Here is a 21,459-nt window from a genome sequence, read left to right on the forward strand (position 1 = left end):
CGTAAATGGGAAAAGAATGAGCCTTAATAGGTGCACATTTAAGTGCATGTTCTTAAACCACAGTTTGTAATGTGCACCAGCCCAGGTAACTAAATTCCTGTGGGGCACATTTATGATCATAAGCTAGACTTTTACTTTAAGTTAATCCAAACAATTAGGTTCTCTGGCAGAGCCTTGCAGCCAACTCTGAAGAGGTAATACTATACAGCAGCTTTAATTACGAGTAAACTAGATCACAGAATTGTATTAGTAATTCTGAACATAACTTAGCTTGGTTAAAGTATCCAATCATATTTCATAAAATATAAGACAAGAGAAATGAGCATGGATATTAGACTAGTGTTGCTAGCATGGCAAGCCTGACTTGAGATTTGGAAGATGAGGTGCTTACAAAACAGATAATCATAAAATCTAAAAATTTTGTACTGGAGGATTAAAATGGAAAAAAAAAAGTCATTAGAAAACCTTGGTAAACATCACTTAACATGCTTTCAATACCAATATATTTGCCTCACAAAATTTAAAGCATGTGTCTAAAGAGTAAAATATATATATTTTTAACACCTAATTTAGCAAATCTCAGGTCATATAAAATTCCTTTGTCTTTTTAATGTATTCCTCAGAATATCACAAGGCCTGTATGAAATACATCACAGAATTAGGCATCAATTAACAAAAATCTAGCTCTAAATATGCTTCATTAAATGACACCAATCTCTGAAAAAGATACCGTAAAATACCAGAGAATGAGCAACATGAAGTCAAACATTTATATAAAAACATATAAAGTAAATGTGTCTAAAAGAAAGATAATCTATAGAAACATACAAAAAAAGAAGTGGTTGCAACAGTCCGTAATTCAAAATTAGGAACAGCAAGGACTGTACTGACCCACAACATCACAGATTTACAATCTCTGAAAAGGTATTTTCATACAGCTTTTGGGTAAATATATACGTGTCTATATATTTACACACAAATCAACCTGGCACCTGTTGAAAGACATTTAAGAATATGAACTTGCTTTCAGTATGTCCTCTTCACCCCTCATTGCAGCAGCTGGAAACTGTATTATGATCAGGATGGTGTCAGAAAGGCTGGTGGCATGGTTAAATCAGTTTTATCCTGCCTTGCAATACTGGATTATGCTCCAAAGCTTCCTTCAAAATATGTGTGTAATGCTGGGCAAAGCAATCAAAATCAATTTTTTTTTTTTTCCCCTCATAGGTGTACATAAACTGTGTGCTTGAATATACACTTTGGGGCATCTTGATACAATCTAAAAAACAACTAAAATTGAACCCAGTGGGATGTCTGCTTTCAACATGCAAAATACAGAGTCCTCTGACATCACAAATCTAGGTGCCCCATACAATGGACAAATCCTTAAAGAGCAACCATTTCCTATGTAGCTCAGAATTTTTAAGTGCAGGTACAGCCATTATTATCTATGTAGCAGCTTTGTATTTTGTAAAAATTGCTAGAGAAGAGACACAAGAAAAATAAGACTCTATATCTTTGTATCCATTATTAAGTAGAATGAGGCTGAATAGTAAATGAAAATGGTATATGACATAAATATCATAGGAGTATGGTATTTATATTGTTCATAAAAGTGAATGTGACCACATGTATAATGTTGGGTACTGTGAACATACAGCCAAAACAAAGACGACAGAACAAGTGTCATGCTTCTAACTTATTAATTAGGATCACTTGACTTTTCAGCCTTGGCACTTCTTTATCTAATTCTGAAAGTATTAACTTCTCAATAAATTAAATCTGATTAAGCCAGAGAAAGTCTAAAATTAAAAAAAAATTTTTTTTGTTTTTTGTTACCAATTTGAAGGCTCAGAGCCTCACAAACAAGAAATTATTCTTACCTTGGTAAATGGTAACAACAACAGCAACTGTCAGCAGAAGGAAAAGACAAATATTTTGTTATAGAAATTAAGTTACTTTAGCACATCAAAGAAATGTGAAGATTCGGTAATTCCTGTATTAATCCTAGGTTATGATTGAGATAAGTTTAAAGTCACTCCCATTTTTTCCTCATAAGAAAGCTGTTGGAAGTGAAGTTTTACAATAAATTCAAAAACCCCAGTTTTTTTACAGCATTCTTCCTTAATAAAATAAATAAATAATAAATAACACAATAAATTGAAGAAAATTTGATAGAAATATTCTGAAGGGTCTTTCCTTGATGGCCCAACAATTTTGCAGAAAACAAACATACTTCATATGGGGTTTCACTGAAGCCAGAGTTTAGATACTTAAAACTCATATTCTTCTTGAGGGACTAAGCTTTCCTGCGAGAATTATCTATAACAAGTAAAGTAGGAAAGTTTCAAGGGTAATTGTAACTTGTACTGGCAGTATCATTAGTCCTTGCTATAGTCACCAAATTTTACAAAAAGCTCCACTCCTATTCAAAAGCATAAATGAAAGATCCAGGTTCCAAGAATTACCTAAAATTCATCAACATTTTATGGCTTCCACACTCAAATATTTGACAGTGAGCAGCTTGGGGTGATGGAATTCTTTTGTTGGCTGCACAAACCTAAGAACAAAATAAATTAATTTAAATTTACACAGCTGTAACAGAGTAAAGAGAAACTTCCAAAGAGAGAATAAAATTAAATACAGTCTGAGACAGGTGTCTGAAGAGTGCATCAGAAAAAGGGGTTGTTTAGCAACACTAATGGGAAAATATTAGATGACTAAAAAGAGACCAGACTTGTGAAAGACCTGGCCAAGTTACAAAAGCAGTGCAGACATTCCAATGATCTCTCAGGGTCTGGCCTCACATCCTTAGATGTTGCTAAGTGATTTTCTTTTTGTGCCATTATGGTTTGAAAAGGACAAAGTATTTCAAGTAATCTCATGATTTACCAGTAGTTTAGCCTTAATCAAGCTGTCCTGCATACAAAATACTTCCCTCTGGTTCACCCACAGAAAGAAAAAAAAAAAAAAAAAGCTGATATAGTGAAAAACAGGGAAAGATCACTGCTATAATTTACCCCTTGTCCAGAGACAAGTAGTCTTTATTAGTATTCAACTTATTTTCGAGGATATTTTATTAAGATGTGTGTTTTTTTTTGGACTCTGATACCTTAGGGGATAATAAAAGTAACTACTCCAAGTCCTACTGCTTTATTACTTTTTCTTCAATTTTCTTTACTAAACTCATTACTAAATGCAAAATTCCACTAAATTTTAAGATTATTAAAATGTAAGGGTGCTTTCAAGCTATTTTATCATCAATTCATTGTTTTGGTAAAAATGATCACCTCAATGTAGTGAAGAAGGACAAGCATTTTCTCTTTTAACCTCCAATCTAAAATATCTATTAAAAAATGCTAAATATGAAATCAAGTATTATGTTTTTTTGTTTTCTTCTAAGTCTGAACATCAAGTTTTGGGATTTTTTTTTTTTTAATAATTCATATTACTCACCCTCAAAAAAGCCCAGTAACCTGTTTTCTAATATGTTTATGGAGTACTGGGCAAGCACGAAAAACCTGGCAGTATTTGAACCTGTCTCAAACAGTCATGAGCTTGACAGCAAAATTTCCAAGTGGAAACCCTTATTTATTGCCTTCATTCTGTGTGGCCTTGGCAGCCGCACAGCTCAGGAAGGTTTCATAAAGTAGAGCAATCCGAATATTTTTGGAATGTAGCTGATAGCATTATTAACAAGCTTACTAGGTCTGTTTTCTACACCCACTGCCAAATCAATTTGTAGTGGAGTCATGACTGTAACCAATTTCTTACAGTTAACAACTAATCCTGAATGAATCAGAACAACACAGCCCATTAAATTCCTAATTATACATATGTACATATATTTAAATAGGCCTAGATGTAGCCCATATTTTCACTGTATTGAAGTAGGGGGAAGACACTGAGTGATGCTTAGACTGTGCATGAGCCCTGCTCAGGTTTGCAGGATTAGTTTAGAAAGCTTGAAATGTTTATTCTTTTATGGCCTCTGATTTTCACATCTATTTTTATTAAATATGCAGCTCTGTCAAGCCTCTGACATGCAGCTCAGGTGGATATATTATAAAAATCAGAAGGTGAAATCAGGACTCCTTGGCTAACTGACTACAACAAATATGGGAATTGACTATTTTAGACGTGTCCCTATTGCCTTACCTTACAGAAGATTCCTGACCTGGATAAACACCAGCACTGCATGCCAGAGAGCATCAGAGTTTACAACCAAAGCAGAAAAAATAATATTTCTTATGGACAAAAATACTCTGAGTTGTAGTATTCTGATGGCAGTCTTAGAAGTGTTTCTTTTAGACTACAGCAAGAAAACACCAAACAAAAAACCAAAACTTCACTCTTTCCTCACACAAGTATCCAGCTTATGTTTACTTATTTTTGTATTTATATATATCCTATTCTTCTTGTTTCTGTAATAAAACTTTAATAGCCAATAAATTATATATCAGATTTATGTATAATTTATTATTTTAAATACATATTTTATCTTCAAGCTTTTTAAAGGGGAAACTATTTCATCTTTTTTTCCTTTAAGGCCTCAGTAGTTTGAAATATTCATGAATAAAGCATGCTTCAAGCTGCATTTACATTTTTATAGCATCTGCTGTAACAGTATAGATTTTGTTTTCTACTTGTACACTTTTAGGTCAACTCGATTGTCTTAGGAACAACCTCACAGAAATCTCTGGGATTTCATAAACATATGAAATATTTTTTGTTATTTCCTAACACCTTGGACAGTTCCCTAATGTGCTCACCCCTTCTTTGGTCAGAAAGTTGTAATGCTTTGTAGATGTACAAACACATCCATGCTGGTACCTCTCAGATATTTCTTTACTTATTTCTCTCTCAGAGCCAGGAAGGATTTAGCTCTTTTGAAGCAGACAAGTCTTAATTCCACTACAGAGTAATTCAGAGCTCTTCTGGAGATGAATTAGTTTATCGAGTAGTTTTAGTGAATTCCTACAGTTAAAAGGCCACATTATGGTTTCAGTTGTTACAAAATGAAAGGCCCTTCTTTATTTTAGACCTATATCGACCTACACCAATGCATTTTGGATTACAATTTGATTAGTTTTGTCTTGCATCTGCCACACATCTCTCAGAGCAAAATGCAGGTGGTCTATTGAAATTAATCTGCTCTGTGAAATATACCATATAACTTTTTGGGTTTTTTAATTTTCAATAAAGACAAAGCCCTACAGGCACTGGTTTGATTCAAATCCCTTTTAACTTTCCTAAAAGCATGGTGCCATCCAGCTTACCCTGGAACTCAGCTATGGCTTTGTGTCAGGACTGAAGATTTCCCTGCATGTAATTTCATCTTATAAACAATCTTTTTTTAATGTACTTTTTCCCCAAATTTTGAAGTATTTGCACAATATAAAAAGGATACTAAAGATATGCATTTATGGAGAATTTAGCTTGTAATACAGAGAGACAGACAAAGATGAGGCAATAACTTACTATTATTAACAAGTAATACGCAACCTTTGTACTGATATTTTTTGCCAGAACTCTATAAGGAGGCAAGATTTTATCCTCCTTTAAGAAATTGCATATACCTAATAAAAGACCAGAACTTTTGAGAACAGAAAATGCATAAAGAATGAATGGATTATATTGCAAGAGCAGAAAAAAATTTGAAGATAGTCTCAAGTTGTTTTGCAATTCTCCCACAAAATTAGGTCTCTCTCTAGTGCCATAATGTCTTGCAAAAAGTCATATAAAAAGATATTTTTTAAACTTTCTTTTTCCTACAGAAAAGCTTATGCATGTTCGTTTAACCATTGTTAAAATAATGCATGTTTTCTCATATTTGTTAACTGAAGCATCAAATTACTAGCACAATTCATTTTTGATGAGTCACTGCACACTGTGTGAAGTGGCAAACATCAAAATATTCTCAGAACTAAAATTACAATTTGCATTCTCAGGGCAAGTGTTCTGCAGCTAATTCTTATCATGGATGCTGAAAAAAAACCCCGCACCAAGCTCCCTGCAGCTCAGGCAAACTATTCACATCTTTGAAACATCTTCAGTCAGCCAAAAGTGTCTGGCATGCATCTGCAGTCTGTTTGCACAAGGAGGATTTAAAACAAGCTCTGACTGAAATCCCATGGCTAAATAACAGAGTTCATTTGTTGCAAGCTCTTTGGAAAAGGTGCAGTGATTAAAGGCAAAGCTGTGCTGGTATGTTGTGGCATACAGAACTTTCAAGATTCACAATGGGTGACAGATTTTGGTACTGGGGCTATTTTCTGTACAAGCTCTGGTTCAGGAATCAACTACTTCATTTCTTGCACTGCACCAACTTTGGAATTTACCACATTGAGTTTTTTTCTTGGTTATGGCAGGTTTCTGCTCTAACCTTCCCTTCCCTTTTATGACAAAAGTACTGTCTAGTGGGAACAGAGCTCTCAAGAAGATCATCTGTATCCTCCAACTCATTCTTCTTTACTGACTTCTCCCTGAAGTCAGAAATGAGATCTGTCATTTCTCCCCTTTTCTCATCACTTTTCTTTCCTTCAGACTATTCTTCACAGTGAGTGAAAAGAAAGCAGAAAAGTTCAGAAAGAATGCAACTTCTGAAAAGAAAAGTAGGTTGGAGTAGGATTTGCTCATTATTGAATTATCCAGAGGACTCAAATATTCCTAAACACTAAAGGTCATCACAGCTGTAGGGTGACAAATCCAGCTTTGCACAGACAGCCAAAACAGACTGTGGAGGTTTCCTTTTCAGCCTTGTCACCTGCAAGAGAAAATTATTCCCTTTATTTTGCTAGACAGATAGCAGGCAAACAGCACATACCATTGCTGACTGAACTGCAAAAGCAAAACTGACAAATCCTGGAGGAGGAAACTGTTATTATAAAGCCAGGCATGACTGCTAATGCTACCTTGACTTCCTCAGCTTATACCTGCTGCTGCTCAACAGCCCCTGAGACCCAAGTGACATTACTCTGGATACTAAGACAAGCCAAAAAAGAGACTTATAATTTTATCATAAAATAGTAAAATAAAAAAGAGACTCCTGCAGAAGACTCACCATCATTGCAGGTTTTGTGCCGTGATAAAAAAGCAGAGAAAGGAGACCGCGTTAAAACTCAAGATGCTTCTTGCAAGTAGCAACAACACTATTCATGACAGCTAAATGAAGAAAGAAAAACTTGACAGAAATTTCAGGGCTGAAAAATCAAAAATTAAATATAGCAGTGGTCCCTGGCATCTCATCTTCCCCTTTCTAGTTTGTCATGAAAATAATAGCTATTATTGAAACAAATATTCTTACTCTCTCCACAGGAATGAAAGAAAATCTGGAGACCAAAATTCTTTTCCAATTCTCTTTAAAGCACTGCAAAAATGCCAGTAATTCTAAAGGGCAGTTTGTAGATTTAATCTATGTATAAATAAATAAATATATACACAGCCATTCACACATATACAAGTACATTGATGCAGATACCCATAAAACAAAAGAATCCATTACAGCAGTCCCATTTTCAAAACAGAAAGACTGCTTTAAGATCTCTGGACAATTTAAGGGGAAAAAAAACAAAGAAACTAGGTTATAGTTTGTGTTTTTAATATTTATCTTTTTTTGTTACAGAGTGATTTTGCTTTGAGGAAGAGCAAACACTTCTCCAAAGTTTAAGAGTATGTTTGTACAAGCATCCTAAATTTCTAATGCTCTGCTTGGTCTGGTTTTAGATTAAAAATCCAAGCTGGCCTTGTAACTGTAACTTGCAATATATCACTGTGAAAGAGAAGCATAAAAAGCACAGCCATGCAAGTTAAGATTGGCATGTTTAGACTTCCTCTTGATCTCAAGGGTTCGAGGAACAGACCTGAAGCATTAATATTCTGTCTGTGAATGTGCAAAGCTCAGTTTTTGCTGAATTCACAAAATTAACCCAGTAACTTTACAGAAGAGTTTGATATAGCTTGAAGTCCTTGTAGCTGTGTGAGTTTTCACCAGTAGAGGAGGTGCTGCTCAGTTCACAGGAGCTCAAACTGAACTGCTTTTTTATGATTTGCAAATTAAAAAAAAAATTAAAAAAAGAGAAGCTCAAGTTTCACGAAGTGTAATATTCAAACTCTACAAGCATAACATTTGGAACAGAAATGTTGAAAATGGTATAAAATCAATCTGTTTCTGCAAAACACATACTAAAGTAAAAACTGTCTTCTCTCACTCAATCCCACCAAGCCAGTTGCTGTAAATTTGTATCAAAAACTCCAAATTAAAAGGAACTTAGTAAGCACAGAGTAATTTTACTGTTTCTCTCCCTTTCTGATAATTTTAATGATGTTACCTATAGATACCAAAGTATTAAAGGAGTGGCCCTTGTACTTGTATCTTTACATACAGTTTAAATGAAATGCATTTATACATTCTTTTTCTATACCATGCCATAACAAAATTAGAGAATTATTTTATAACTAGAATGCTGCTTTTAGACTGTTTTTGTCCTAACACCCTTACTCAATGAAAATATTTTCTGAGTAAAATTCAAGGGTGTCTATTGTATACTTGGTTAAATTGAGAAATTATGAACAGTATAAAAAAAACCCATCTGTCTTCAAAATAATGCAAAACACAAGGGCCTCATTCTCACCCAGTTATTTCTGGCTTGCAAAATCTGGCAAAAAAAAAAAAAAAAAAGGATCTGTCAAATGAAAATTGGTTGCTGTAAGTGAACTGAGAAGTTTATTTTGTGTTCTTAGTTTTTCCAATCTCTAAACTCTTCTGTGTACTGGAACTTTATTTGGTAACAGAGATATTTTGACCTTTTGGTGTTTTTTTGTTTGTTTGGGTTTTTTTTGTTTGGTTTTGGTGGTTTTGTTTGGATCCTTCTGGATTTTTTTTTTTTAATTGTGCTTCAAGAAGGAGAGCCAGAGGGCTTTTACACACATTTACTGCATTTCTGTTTTTAGAAGAAACTGGCTGCATTCCCCTGTCAGTCTGTCTCAGTACTACTATCATCAAATAAAAATTGATGATTTATAAAGACTGAAAGTATTAATAACACAGAAGTTGGAACCTTGAAAGGTTACACGAATGTAGGGATGAAGAAGCAAGTTTGCAGATCTTTCTGCCTTCATTCTTTTCCTTAACTGAGAGTCAATTTTTTAACAGGGATAAAAAGGATTGAAAGGACTGAAAAAATTTTGTGGCAGGAAGAATTCTATGTATAAATTTTATGTGATCATTTTGTGATTAGTGTAGTGGTTATAGCTGTTATTCTGATTATCAAATTATTAATCTAAAAGTTCAGATAGAAAATGACACTACTTATGTACTGTTTACTACAGTTTTCTGTCCATGACATTTCTTATAAATTATAATACCTGGAGGTTTCTTTAATTGATATTCACTGTGGCTGTAGTAATGCCTTATGACATTAAAAATAAAAGTGAGCTCAGACTCACAAAGGCAAATAAGAAGGCTCCTGATGATTGTAATTAAACAAGTTCATTTCTTCCAGGATTCACTCAGGCTGTCTTGGCCGTCCAGTAATTCCTGATTTCCATTTTCAATTACTGTAAAGAAAGCGTAATAATTTCTGTGAATTAAAAGTAGTCATTTGCACTAGCAATAGTATTGCTTGACTACACCCTAAGGAAGTAATCTCGCCAACAGCCAGCCTCACAATCTTCAGAAGCAGATTAGACTCCCAAAAAGTCATTACACTTATAAATAAATTCTAAAAAATAAACTGACATGCATTAAAAAAAAAAAACAAAACAAACCAAAAAACCAAAAAAATCTTCATATCTCAACATAAAAATTCTTTCCATGCCAATGAGGATTTGCAGAACAGAATATTCAGCCAATCTGTGATGGGGACCAAAATACATTTAGTCCAGGACTTCAAAAGAAACAAAAGAATAAATTATTGATGTTTTTATAAATTTTAAAGCACAGAAAGTATTAAGTATTGTCAGAATGAAAGCACAATTTCTCACAACTAGATACCACTGGGGAAACTCTCCTGTTGGAACATCCAGGAGCCACTCTGGCAGCCACATCCTCACCACCTGAGATGGGACTGAGGCCACACAGCTGCACTCACAATGTCACACCAGATTTCCTCACCAGCCTGACACCAGGTGTCCTATAGCAGAGTCACAGACATCCAGAGCCTTAAAATAATTTAACATTGGTGCAATAAATAAATAAATAAATAAATAAATAAATAAATAAATAACAGCCTGAATTGTTGCCTCCAAGGGGAACCAATAACAAAGGGACCATTGGGTATTTCTAAGCATGGGAAAATCTGGAATCATCTGCTCCTGCTGTGTGTCTCAGTGTCCCTCACCTGGCTGTGCCACAAATCCCTGTGTCCTCTGCTGTGCAAAGGGTCAGCAGCAGTTCACAGCCTCTTGTCTCAACCTGCAGCTGCATCCTGAGCACAGGATGTGTTCCTCAACTCTCAGTTCCTTCCTCAGACATATCCACCAGTTTCCAAACCAATAAGAATGCCTCTAAAACAAAGGCAAGCAGGTGCCTGGAAGAGAACTAAATGATCAGAATACTTGCCAGGACCTGGCCTGAACAAGCAAACATCTCCTTGTTCCTATTCCCAGGAGGATCTGAGACCCTGGTGGCGCCTTGAGGGTTCCAGGCTGTGCCTGACCCTTATTAATATCCCCAGTCCAAGCTGGCTGTCCTTGCTTGTGGCTGAGGGAATGGTTTATTCAGGAAGGGAGGGCACTGCACTGCCCCATGGCCCTCCAGACCTCACCAGGTCACCTCCAGACAGAATGTGCCCTGTAAGGTGGTTCTGGAGGAGAGACTGGTGTCAGAGCCCTGGTCACACAGGCCCAGAGCTGAGCAAAGGCCAGGACATGAACCATACTGAACAGGATTTGCCATTCTCTGCATGAACCACACTGAACAGGATTTACCATTCTCTGTGCTGACAGTCAGCTGTGGTCAGGACCTCGGGTCACAACACAATGTGGCTTAACCACATTCGGGCTGGAAGGAGGCCTGGCAGAGTGAAGCTGGATGTAATAGCAGTCAATAGCATTAAACACGGCACAGAGGTCTGCCTGAAGAACTATGGATGTAATTGACTGTCTTATCCAAGAATAGATGAAAGTAATTCAGCAAAACAACAAGTTTTGCTTCAGTGTTATGCCCCAGGTTGCCAGCAGGTCCTGGTGGCTGCCTCAATAGCTTCTAATCATGAAATACAATAAGTGAAGTAGGACAGCAACAAGGAAAAAAACCAACAAAAACCAAACCACTCACACCAAGGCACTTACCTTTCCGAGGAATGAATTGAGAATAAAGAACAGAAAGAGTTAGACTCCAGTTTTTATTTTCAGTCAAATGCTTTTATGTTTACCTTGAATAAACCCTTTCTTGCTAGATTTGAGTGCTGGGGAGAGTGAAGTCAATCTTGGAAACTGAAGTCTTTTATGTACACACCGTGGGATAAAAAACTGCTGCTGGGTGGGTGAACTGAAGCTGTACCAGCCCATTGAGGACAAGATTAGGAATCTGAAATCAAAATACTTTTTCATAATTCTCTATTTGCCCTCTATTCTTTTGCATGGTTGTTAGAACTTTAAAAATATGAGAATAAGTTTAGTATAATTTATCAAGCATATGATTACTAGCATAGTACTTATTTCTAAATTTATCGTATGTCTGTGCCAACTTTGTTTTGGTGCTGACATACAGTGATACATATTCTGTGTCATTACTGGGACACTGGAGTGGTGAGACTCCCTGTCACATCATCTAATTCTGGGCCTGGAGGAGTCCATATGAAATGGATAAGGAGTGGAGTGATGCCAACAAAATTCACTTATCTATGACATAAACAAAATGCAAAATCAGTGCTATATGTAATCTTTAGAGAATTGTTTCTGTTGTGGTAAAAGCATGATGGTATATAATAAATTATATTGATTTATGGTTCAAGACAGTTCAAAGAGCTGTTTCTTTTGTATAATACTTTTGAACTCTGCTATGAGAAGGGATTAAGTAGCAGGAATTAGTTAAAAATAATTTCAGACAACAAATCTTGGAGGTTTTCTGAATATAATAGACGGTCTTTATAGAAGACAGGCTTGATACAGAGGCCAAATTTGCAAGCTGTGAATAATGTTCACCATCAGTGTTTCAGAATGAGTGGTGATCTGTTTATCTATGGGCAACTAATCAACAGTTTGCAAAGTAAAAATGCCCTTCTCAAGTTACATATTTTTCTCCCTTTTCTGGCTAACCTTTTTTTTTTTTTTTTTTTTTTTTTTTTCTCTATGGTAATTCATTTCTACTCTAAAGGACCACAAAATACTGCTTTAGGTGAACAACTCAATTCACCTAGGCCCTGACTTAGAGCAGGCCATCCGTGACAACCCTAATAAATTGTGCATGAAATTGATTTAATCTATATTCAAGACATAATTTGTCCTGCAGAATGTTGGGTGTGCAGTTCACTCATGGTTTTATTTCATTTGCTGTTTTGTGGCTTGAATTGCTGTATATTTACGAAAATAATTTCTGTTTTCCTGTCAGAAAAAAAACCAAACCAAAACAAAATAACACTCAATTTCTTCTGAGATTGTTTTCCTGATCATTTTTACTGAGGACAGCATAAATAGTTGAACTGAGAGGTCTTTGATAATTCTTTTCATACCAACCACTCTATCACCTGAAGCCTTCCACTTACAGTTTGGCTCCATCCACAGAACATACCCAGAAGGGCACTCAGTTGGTCTCAAATGAAATTCACTATTGGCAACAAGAATTTCCCTAATAGCTGTAGTTGGTGCTAGCTCTGGACTTCTTTGCCACTGTATACTTGGTATAGAACTCAAATAAGAAAAATAAAAATAACACGAGAGAGAACATCTAAGGATTTTATACTCTTCTAATCCTGAAATTTAAAATATTTAAAATGCAAACACACACACATATATAATTTTTTTTCTTTTAAAACCTCTGCAAGTGAGTTTTGCTACCATGGACAAAAGGGAATCCATATATTTGACTGAAGAAGCTGCAAACCAATATACAACAGAAATCAGAAAATAGATCAAATCAGAAGTTCTATAAAACTCAAGATAAATGTTAAAAAATCCTTAATTTGACTTGACACCACATAGACAATATGCTAATAAAGAAAAAGTAACTTCCACCATAGGAAGTAATGAATAAAATTGCAAAGCTTTTGCCACAGAGGAAATCAGACTAGCTGGTAACAACTCCTGACCATTCATCCAAGTACTTATTTTTTTAAGAGTACAGCGAAATTTCAATAGGATATATTTTATTTTTGAAGCAAAATTTTTAAAACACTGACTCTGAGCCTTGTATATATCGTGGCATAGATATGCTCCACACAACATACCTATTTCAAAATATTTGTGAGAGATCCTCTTCTAAAGCCTCATAGATCCTCACAGCTGTTATCTGCAGACAATTAAAGGACAGATCATATATTTAAGGAATCTAGGAAACCTGACACAACTGCTAACCTGCCTATTTAACATACCAAGGCACACAGGTTAAATTAATTCCCAGTTTGGTTGCATTCCATATACTTCAGAGCAGTTATCATGGAAACATCAATAGATAATAAAAGATTATTAGTTCGATGCTTTTGTAATCAAAAGCCTTGCTCAAATCTACTTTGATATTTAGCCAAAGGAGATAAATTAATGCAAAATATGTATCTCAAATGAAAACTTCTATTTGATTCCTAAATTTTTATTTAAGAAAGCCTTTTGTAAATGTACTATTTTATTGAGAATTATTTGCTTAAACAAATCTAATAACTTCAAAATTTCTCCCATTTGCTAAATGAAGCCAAAGTAATATAGGAAAATAGGAAGAGTGTAAGACTTTATTGTTACTAGTTTGGATTTCCCCTTTTTTTCTTTAATGCCGTTTAATGTGTGCATTAAGCACATGTATCAGCACACACATACATATATAAGTATACACATAAGCACTGAAAAAAAGAATGCCGAACCTTTTTGTTAACCAGAAGACTTTGTTTTCCCACGTTATTTGTTTCAGGTTCTGGAGGTAGGATACAAATATGATATATCCCAACTTTTTAATTGGGTTTAAATAAAGATACCATCCTGAGCTATTTATTCCCTACATCCCACCAGCAGGTATGCCCAGGTACTTCCCAGGAAGCTGGGCTTTGGAAACTGTGGTGGTTCCTCTGGAAGACAAATGTCATCATAATGAACAGCAGCACCAAACATTCGTGTATTACCAACACCTTTCCAGCTGCCAAAGCAAAGCACAGCACCATGAGTGCTGCTATGGGAAGAATTAACTCCATCCCAGCCAGAACCAACACTGGTTGAAATATACTTTCTCCTCTGAAATATATGGTCAGGTTCAGTGCTTTCAATTTGAAGCAAAAAGCTTCACAAAGCTTTCATAAAGCTGCTAGCAGAGCTGAGTTGAAAATGGTGCTTACTTACTTGTGTTGGCACCTGTCTGCAGCTGAAACTTGGAACATGATAAATCCCTGAAGCTTGCACGAGCAGGAAAAAAAAAAGAGAAAAAAGAAAAAAAAGCCTTAAGCAGGGGAAAGTGAGGAGACAAAGTGACAGGCAGAGCAAGGGAGTTCTGAAGACACACATTAAATATTATCTGATATATATTTGCAAATTATTCTCATGAGTTCATCCATGTGGCAAATGCTGATGTACTGCCTTTAAAGTTCCTCATGAATGCATTTTTTTAATCTAAAGTAAAATCTCATACCAGTAAAGCTCTTATTTAGAGCATGAGAAAGTTTCTCTTTGTTCTAAAATAAAACTTAGCCTTCCCCAAGAAACATTACCTCAAGAAATATTCATTTGTAAGAGACAGTTCAGAAGCTGATAGGGAGCTTTCTGGCTGTTTCAAGGTTGTGACAGTGCTCAGATATTGCAATGATTCTGTATTGTATTCCAACAGCTGAATGTGTTCCTTACCCTGCATGAAAGGTAGAGTTGCTATTCAAGGTGCAATATCTTCTTCTGCTGACATAAATAAATTAAATCTTACAGTATATGTCTATTTCTCCAGCTTTCCTTCAGACTACTTTTATTCCAAACACAATGAGGCAGACTTCAAGCACTGAAGGTGAGAATGCTGCTTCAGGTCACGAGAGGTGCATGTATCTCTCAGACCCACTAGCATTACAGTGTGTGTCAGCACACACTCTTTTGGCTCCCTGTGTTTGATGCTCTTTTTTTGTTGCTAAAATATCTACTTTCTGGTAAGCTTACAATTCTGGAAGGGTGCTGTTTGCAGGTTTTTTTATTTGAATTTTTCTTCTGTCTTGATGTTTATGTTTCAGCCCTTTCATGCCTCAGTATGATGCCCCCTTTTTTTTCCCAGAGTTTTCATGCCTGTATACTTTGAGAGCATTAGGTTTAATTTTTTGCTTCCATTCGTTCTATTTTAGTGTGAGTGCTTCTCACTTCCCACACACTTTCAATTTGTATTGATTGTGCTCTTTTTGTTACCCACATTTCTAGCATCCCAAAGCATTTCCCCCCCCTTTCTATCACTCATCAGCAAAACAAAACTGTAGCTTTCAGACCAAATTAATGAACACACAAAAAAATACAGGTGAGAGAAACTTATGCTACATTACATCAGTTCCCTTGAAAATAGAAACTCATAATAAGTTTAAGGGAAATTATGGGTTAGGGAAAAGATTCAGCATAACATAATATGGTCCTTGATCGTTTCCTTTATCAGTAGCTATGACAGACATATTTTAAAACATTTTTAAAGCCTGCAAAATAACCAAGACTGAATTGTTTTGCAAGCTGGAATAATTTCACTTCTGGGAGTGCTGAAACAACCAATATTTCTATCTTCCTCCTCCATAAAACAATCTGTTGCAGACTTTCCCCAGTTCATCAACATCTTCCTAGGAGGGTATCTCTAAAAAGACATATTGAAAGCTTTTCCCTGAGTTTTCTGTTGAGCAGGTGGGCTGTGGGATGGTTTTTGTTTTGTAGATATATTTTGGATTGTTTGCAAAAGCTGTTTGTTACCATGCCATCTGATGGACAATTTCTCAATGTGCCGTCATGACTACAGCATCTGCTCTCCCCACAATGTTTCTTCCAATGTGAATCGGCCTAGGAGAAATTCATCACTGCAATGTATAATTCATGTTGATAAAAAGGATTGCAAAGTATCTCAAAAGATAAAATTGTGATATTGTCTGCAAAAAGGCCCTTTTATAGCTCACTACTCATATTTATCACTCTGTTTCCTGATAAATCTTTTCCCTAAAGAAATCAGCATGTGTCAGTCCTCCATATCTCAGATTAAAACAATTAATAGAAATTATGTCTGCTCCCTGTGTTGCCATGTTCTGACAGAGATTCTTCAGGACTTGTTCACCTTCAGTTGGTGTAGCAGGATAGCTTAAGTGTGGTAAATTCACCTTTAAATGCTTGTATTTATGGCACACGTGTATTAATGCATTACCATTGACTGCCAAAAATTGTTCTGCAGGTGACCACCTGGGATATCAGAGCCAGACAACAGCAACACAAAACTTCAGCATTTCTTAGTTTCTTACTCCTAGTGATATTTATTTTTTTTCAGGGGGACATCACAGGGTTTCATCACCTAATATTTTAATATCTGACAGCCTTCTAATATTTCACCTGGGGCAAAGAGGAATAATTTACAGAATTACTTAGGTTTTGAAATTATCTAGTTCAGAAATCCTTTTGCTGAAGCAGGGTCAGATAGATGAGGATGTCCAGGATAACATGCAGCTGAGTTTTGAATACCCTCAAGGATGGAGACTCCACCACCTCTCTAGGCAACTGTTTGACCAACCTCCCAGTTGCAGCTTTTCTGTGCTCAGATGGAATTCCATGCATATTAAATTGTATCCATTGCCTCTTGCTCTGTCACTGGGAGGCTGTGGGAAGAGAATCTCTCCCTCATATTAATTCACTCCTGTCAGATATTTAACCACATTGCTAAGATCCCTCTGAGTGTTCTCCAGACTAAAGAATCTCAGGTCTCTCTTTCTCCTTAGAATTCCAACAGACTATTGGCCTTTCTAAAACAATTATATCTGAAATTTGTTAGCAGCCCAAACAATTTCTCCCTCTACTACAAAAAAAAAAAAAAAAAAAAAATCCTCAGATATAGACCAATGAGTTTAAAGCATTCAAATCCAAATTTATAGCTATATATATAACCTTAAAAAAGATATTCACAGTTAATAACATTTCTTTCCGTGTTACTAAATAAAGGGCAAAGTACTAAAAGAAGTCCATATCATTACACACTGAATGACTGTGAGGTTTTAACAGTGGTTTAACAATCAGCTTTGAATGAATTTTAGGTCCTAAATTCTGTATCAACCTCCTGTAAGCAACTCTGTGCTCAGATAGAGCTTATGCAGTCTTCTGAAGCTGCTTTTAAAACCAGACTCACCATCCTTAAGACTGACACTTGTAAATGCCACCTCAGGCACCACTGGAGAGAGCTTTGCAGAGCATGAGGTGTCCTGTGCACCCAACAGGGCAGCAAAATATGCCACAAGGCTGTCAGAACCTCAATTCACAGCAAGTTGAGTATAAATAACTACATAAGCCATGATCCATTAGGGATCTCCTCAGATTCCACATGAGGGAAAAGAAACCCTTTGTGCTCTCACATGTGAAGAAACAAAGCACAGTATTGACAACTATTAAGACTTTATCATGAGTCTCAAGGTGTCTGATTTTCTTAAAAGCCTCAAGTCTCTGAAACAGGTATTTTATGAGTGTTTCCCTTCCCTCTCTTTATGTATGTATATATAAACCTATAAAAGTATATATATGTACAGATATATAGAGTCACATATATGCAAATACATATATGCACACATGCACATACACGCATATATGTGTGTGTGTAGATATACTTATACAATGTATATATATTTTTATATAGTGTGTATATATATATATGTATGTATTCTAATCCCCATAGGTAAGGAAGCAAGTTTGGAAATTCATGACTCAAGGTCAGACTTGCAGCCCAAAACCAGAGCCAAAAAAAAAAAAAAAAAAAAAAAAAAATCTGAGGTAAGCTGCTTATTGCTATTTTTAAGTTTGCTGTTCTGGCACTTCTGTGCTTTTTGAATGTTTGGGCTTGACAATACTGAAAAACCTTCACCCTTTTTCTGTCACCACAGGATCCAATACGCTTTGCAATTTGGAACTTGAACTAGGGAAAATGTTAATTAACAATGGTGCCCTCAGTTCTTAGCTCGCTTTCAGCATATTGTGACACGTTGCAGTTCATGTGCCCTTGTTTAAACAGATTGTATTATCTTGCTTTAACTAAACCAACTCTCACAAAATGGACACATTTCTCACAATGAAAATAATGTTAATGTGATGACAAGCAACCAACAAGAAAATGGCAGACGTGACACTTCTCCTACTCCTAGTAGCTGTCAAAATTTTTCTCAGTCATTCTATAAGGCAACAATGATAACCTAATCAGATATAATCAAAAAAGTCTGAAGTCATGTGATATTTAACCCTGTACTTCCCTAAATTTAATAATAAATGTTCAGAGGTCTCTTCTTAAGAGCAAAAGGCAAAAATCTTCCATGGTGGAAATGGCTGAAATACACAGAAAACAATATGGCAACAAACTATAAACCTTCCTTTTTTTTTTCCGAATATACTGGTGAAACATGCTGCAAAATATTGCTGAATTTTTAAATTGGTTTGCTATACAATTGGCTGAAAGTGCACATGTTTCCAAGACATATCAGTTTATGGTATTTCTTAGATTCTGTTTCAGTACTGAAGTACATAAGAGCCATTGCTTTGTGAGCCACTAAAGGAAAGAAATACCAGAGAAAAAAAATATTCTCAATGGTAACTTCTTTAACAAAAATAATGTTTTATAATAAAACTTTGCAAGTGATGGAATGGCTGCTTTTACTGGAATAAAAAAAGGTTCCCAGAGTAAAGTTACAGAGAGAGCACAACCCATAGAATTCATTCACCACATAATTTATAGAGAAACTGCTGCAGCAAGAAAACAGCAGACAGAAATGCACAAAATTCTACAGTATGCCATCAGTGTGGTGAATTTTTGAAATATATTTAAATAGTAGAATCTTTACAGTGTTTGTATCGAGATGGGGAGCGACCATGAAAAATCTTTTGTACCACACAGTGGTTTCTTGGTCATCTCACGTCAAAGTGCTTAAAAGAGTTGTCAAAATTAAAGATAAGTTTTTCATTTTTTCTCCTGAAAAGGACAAGTGTTCTGTATTTGCTGAGCTTTTCTGTGTTGACAAGTGGTTGTCAGCAGGTTGCTACATAGCAAATATTAAAAAAAAAAATAAACAGACTTAATGTGTACCTTCAAGCTAAAGGTGATGTCTTAACAATGAGTGAAAACTTAACTGTTTTTCCAAAGAACTTCATCCTATGGAGAGAGCATTTTGACAAGTGAGGTTTGGAAATTATTTCATTGTTAAGAGATTTTATTTCTGAAAAGAATGTGTCACTTATGAAAATTCTCACATTTGTATACATAAAAAAACCTGAAAACAAAATTTTCTACATGTTTAAAATGTCTCCAAAAGTGTCAATCGGTTTTGAAGCCATTTGTTAAAAATATAAAAATGCATTACCTTTCAATTAAATTGCAAGGAAAACTGAATCACATTGGAGTGGATAAACATTTACTATCTGAAATTCTATAAAAAACTTGATTAATTCATGAATGGGATTGAAAAACGAGTGTCATTATTTAGCATGCATGGAAAAATGATGCATCCATGTATTTTTGAGCTATCTTTTCTCAGCTATGACAGTCATTAAGAAGTATCAAAATTTAGAAACAGAGCTTCAGATTGCTCCAGCAAGATGTTACACCAGAACTCAAAAAATAAATAAGCATAATAAATCATATTGTTTACAATACTGATTATTAAATATTTTTAAATTATATTTTTGCACTGTTAATAGATTTATTAATACATCCTTAATATTTAATTAATCTCTTTTAAACTTCTATTTTTGTGTTGTGTTTATAATATACAGAATTATAGAAATTAGATACGTGTACAATATATAAATAACTAAGAATGCATATATATATATATATATATATGCAACCCAGGGTGTATGGTTAAAAATATTTTACTGATAGAGGTATATGATCAAAAAAGTAGTGAGACCACTGCTATAGTCCTATAGTAGTACACCTCACCCCCAAATTATTTTACTCTCTACTTAGATTTTACTGTATATAGTGGCTGTTTTTCAATTATTTCCTGGCATATTCTTGGAGACTGAGCATTGGCAAAATCTTTACTCATAAGAATCAGAAATGGAATTAGTGTTTTTAATATTTTAATTGTGCGATAGCTTTGCATCTTTTTGACCTTGACTTTTCACCCACCTTCCCTGCCAAAAATCCTAAACCAAACCTCAAAAACTACCATCCTCCTTTTCTCAAAAAGTGCCTTGAAAACTCCTGAGGAATGACTCAGTGATTTTCAGCTTATGTATTTTCAGGTCTTGCCTGACACAAAAGTAAAGTTCTATTTTGTCTTTATTTACAGTCCAAGTCATCATCTGGATTTTTTTTTTAATGTGAAACCTTCAATACAAGGTAGCGCGACTGGCTAGTTGTGTTTATGTTGCGTCTTCCAACTGAAAAGGTACTTTTATTTTTGTTGGGTTTGCTTGTTTGTTTTAAATTTATTGGCATCTGAAGAGATGATACTTCTAAAACAATGCATTAAAGTGAGAGCATAGAGAACAAAATAAACTAAAACAGAGAGGAAAGCTGTGAAATATTTTAGGCGAGTAAAAATGACGATGAAATCATCTTGCCAAAAACAAGGGATGTTGCACAGAATGTCAAGAAATAAAAAGAACCTGGGCTATAAAAGAGGAACTTATTAAGGAAATATTCCAAATTCCAAACCTCTGTAATACATTCTGTAAATAGACCAAGAACTATTAAGAAATTCTTTGTTACAGAGCATTATCAGCTTGCATATTCAAAAGATTTCTGCTATTACACATGGATAAGTTGTAATATATCAGAGCACTTCAGGGAAGAAAAACACAAAAAGGAGATCCATTCAATATAGAAGAGATGATAAAATTAAAAAAAAAATAAAGAGGGGACATCTAATCACAGTGTTTCCTTTTCCTCAGAGTTCTCAGTTACAAAAGAAATAATTGACTTTTTTTCTCTTAGGTAAATCAGTATAAACTAACCATGATCCTCCACCTTTTCTTTTTTTCCCTGCTGTATTCTTCATTTAAGAAATTCAACTGATTCCACTTTCTCCACTGAGCTGTGGAACTTGGCCTGTAAAGCATAAATACAAGAGAGAGTAGTCAGTGAAATGTCAAGTTAATCAGTTTTTTTTTAATCTTGCTTATAATATGTGGTTT

At 35.1% G+C, this 21,459-nt stretch overlaps 1 protein-coding gene across 1 annotated transcript in view; it reads right to left on the minus strand.

Annotated features, from left to right (window-relative positions):
* LOC115493363 (uncharacterized) overlaps positions 1 to 21,459 on the minus strand; it is a 234,956-nt gene that overhangs the window by 117,944 nt on the left and 95,553 nt on the right. Inside the window, exons 6-11 of the mRNA XM_072930026.1 lie at positions 21,280 to 21,373; positions 14,847 to 14,980; positions 14,482 to 14,534; positions 9,448 to 9,558; positions 7,064 to 7,164; positions 1,884 to 6,766 (exon numbers count right to left, since the gene is read on the minus strand). Of these exons, the coding sequence (XP_072786127.1) occupies positions 9,491 to 9,558; positions 14,482 to 14,534; positions 14,847 to 14,980; positions 21,280 to 21,373 (349 nt within the window). The 3' untranslated portion in view covers positions 1,884 to 6,766; positions 7,064 to 7,164; positions 9,448 to 9,490. The remainder of the gene's footprint in view (positions 1 to 1,883; positions 6,767 to 7,063; positions 7,165 to 9,447; positions 9,559 to 14,481; positions 14,535 to 14,846; positions 14,981 to 21,279; positions 21,374 to 21,459) is intronic.

Source organism: Taeniopygia guttata, chromosome 1 (assembly GCF_048771995.1).
Source record: "Taeniopygia guttata chromosome 1, bTaeGut7.mat, whole genome shotgun sequence".
NCBI classification, from domain to species: domain Eukaryota; kingdom Metazoa; phylum Chordata; class Aves; order Passeriformes; family Estrildidae; genus Taeniopygia; species Taeniopygia guttata.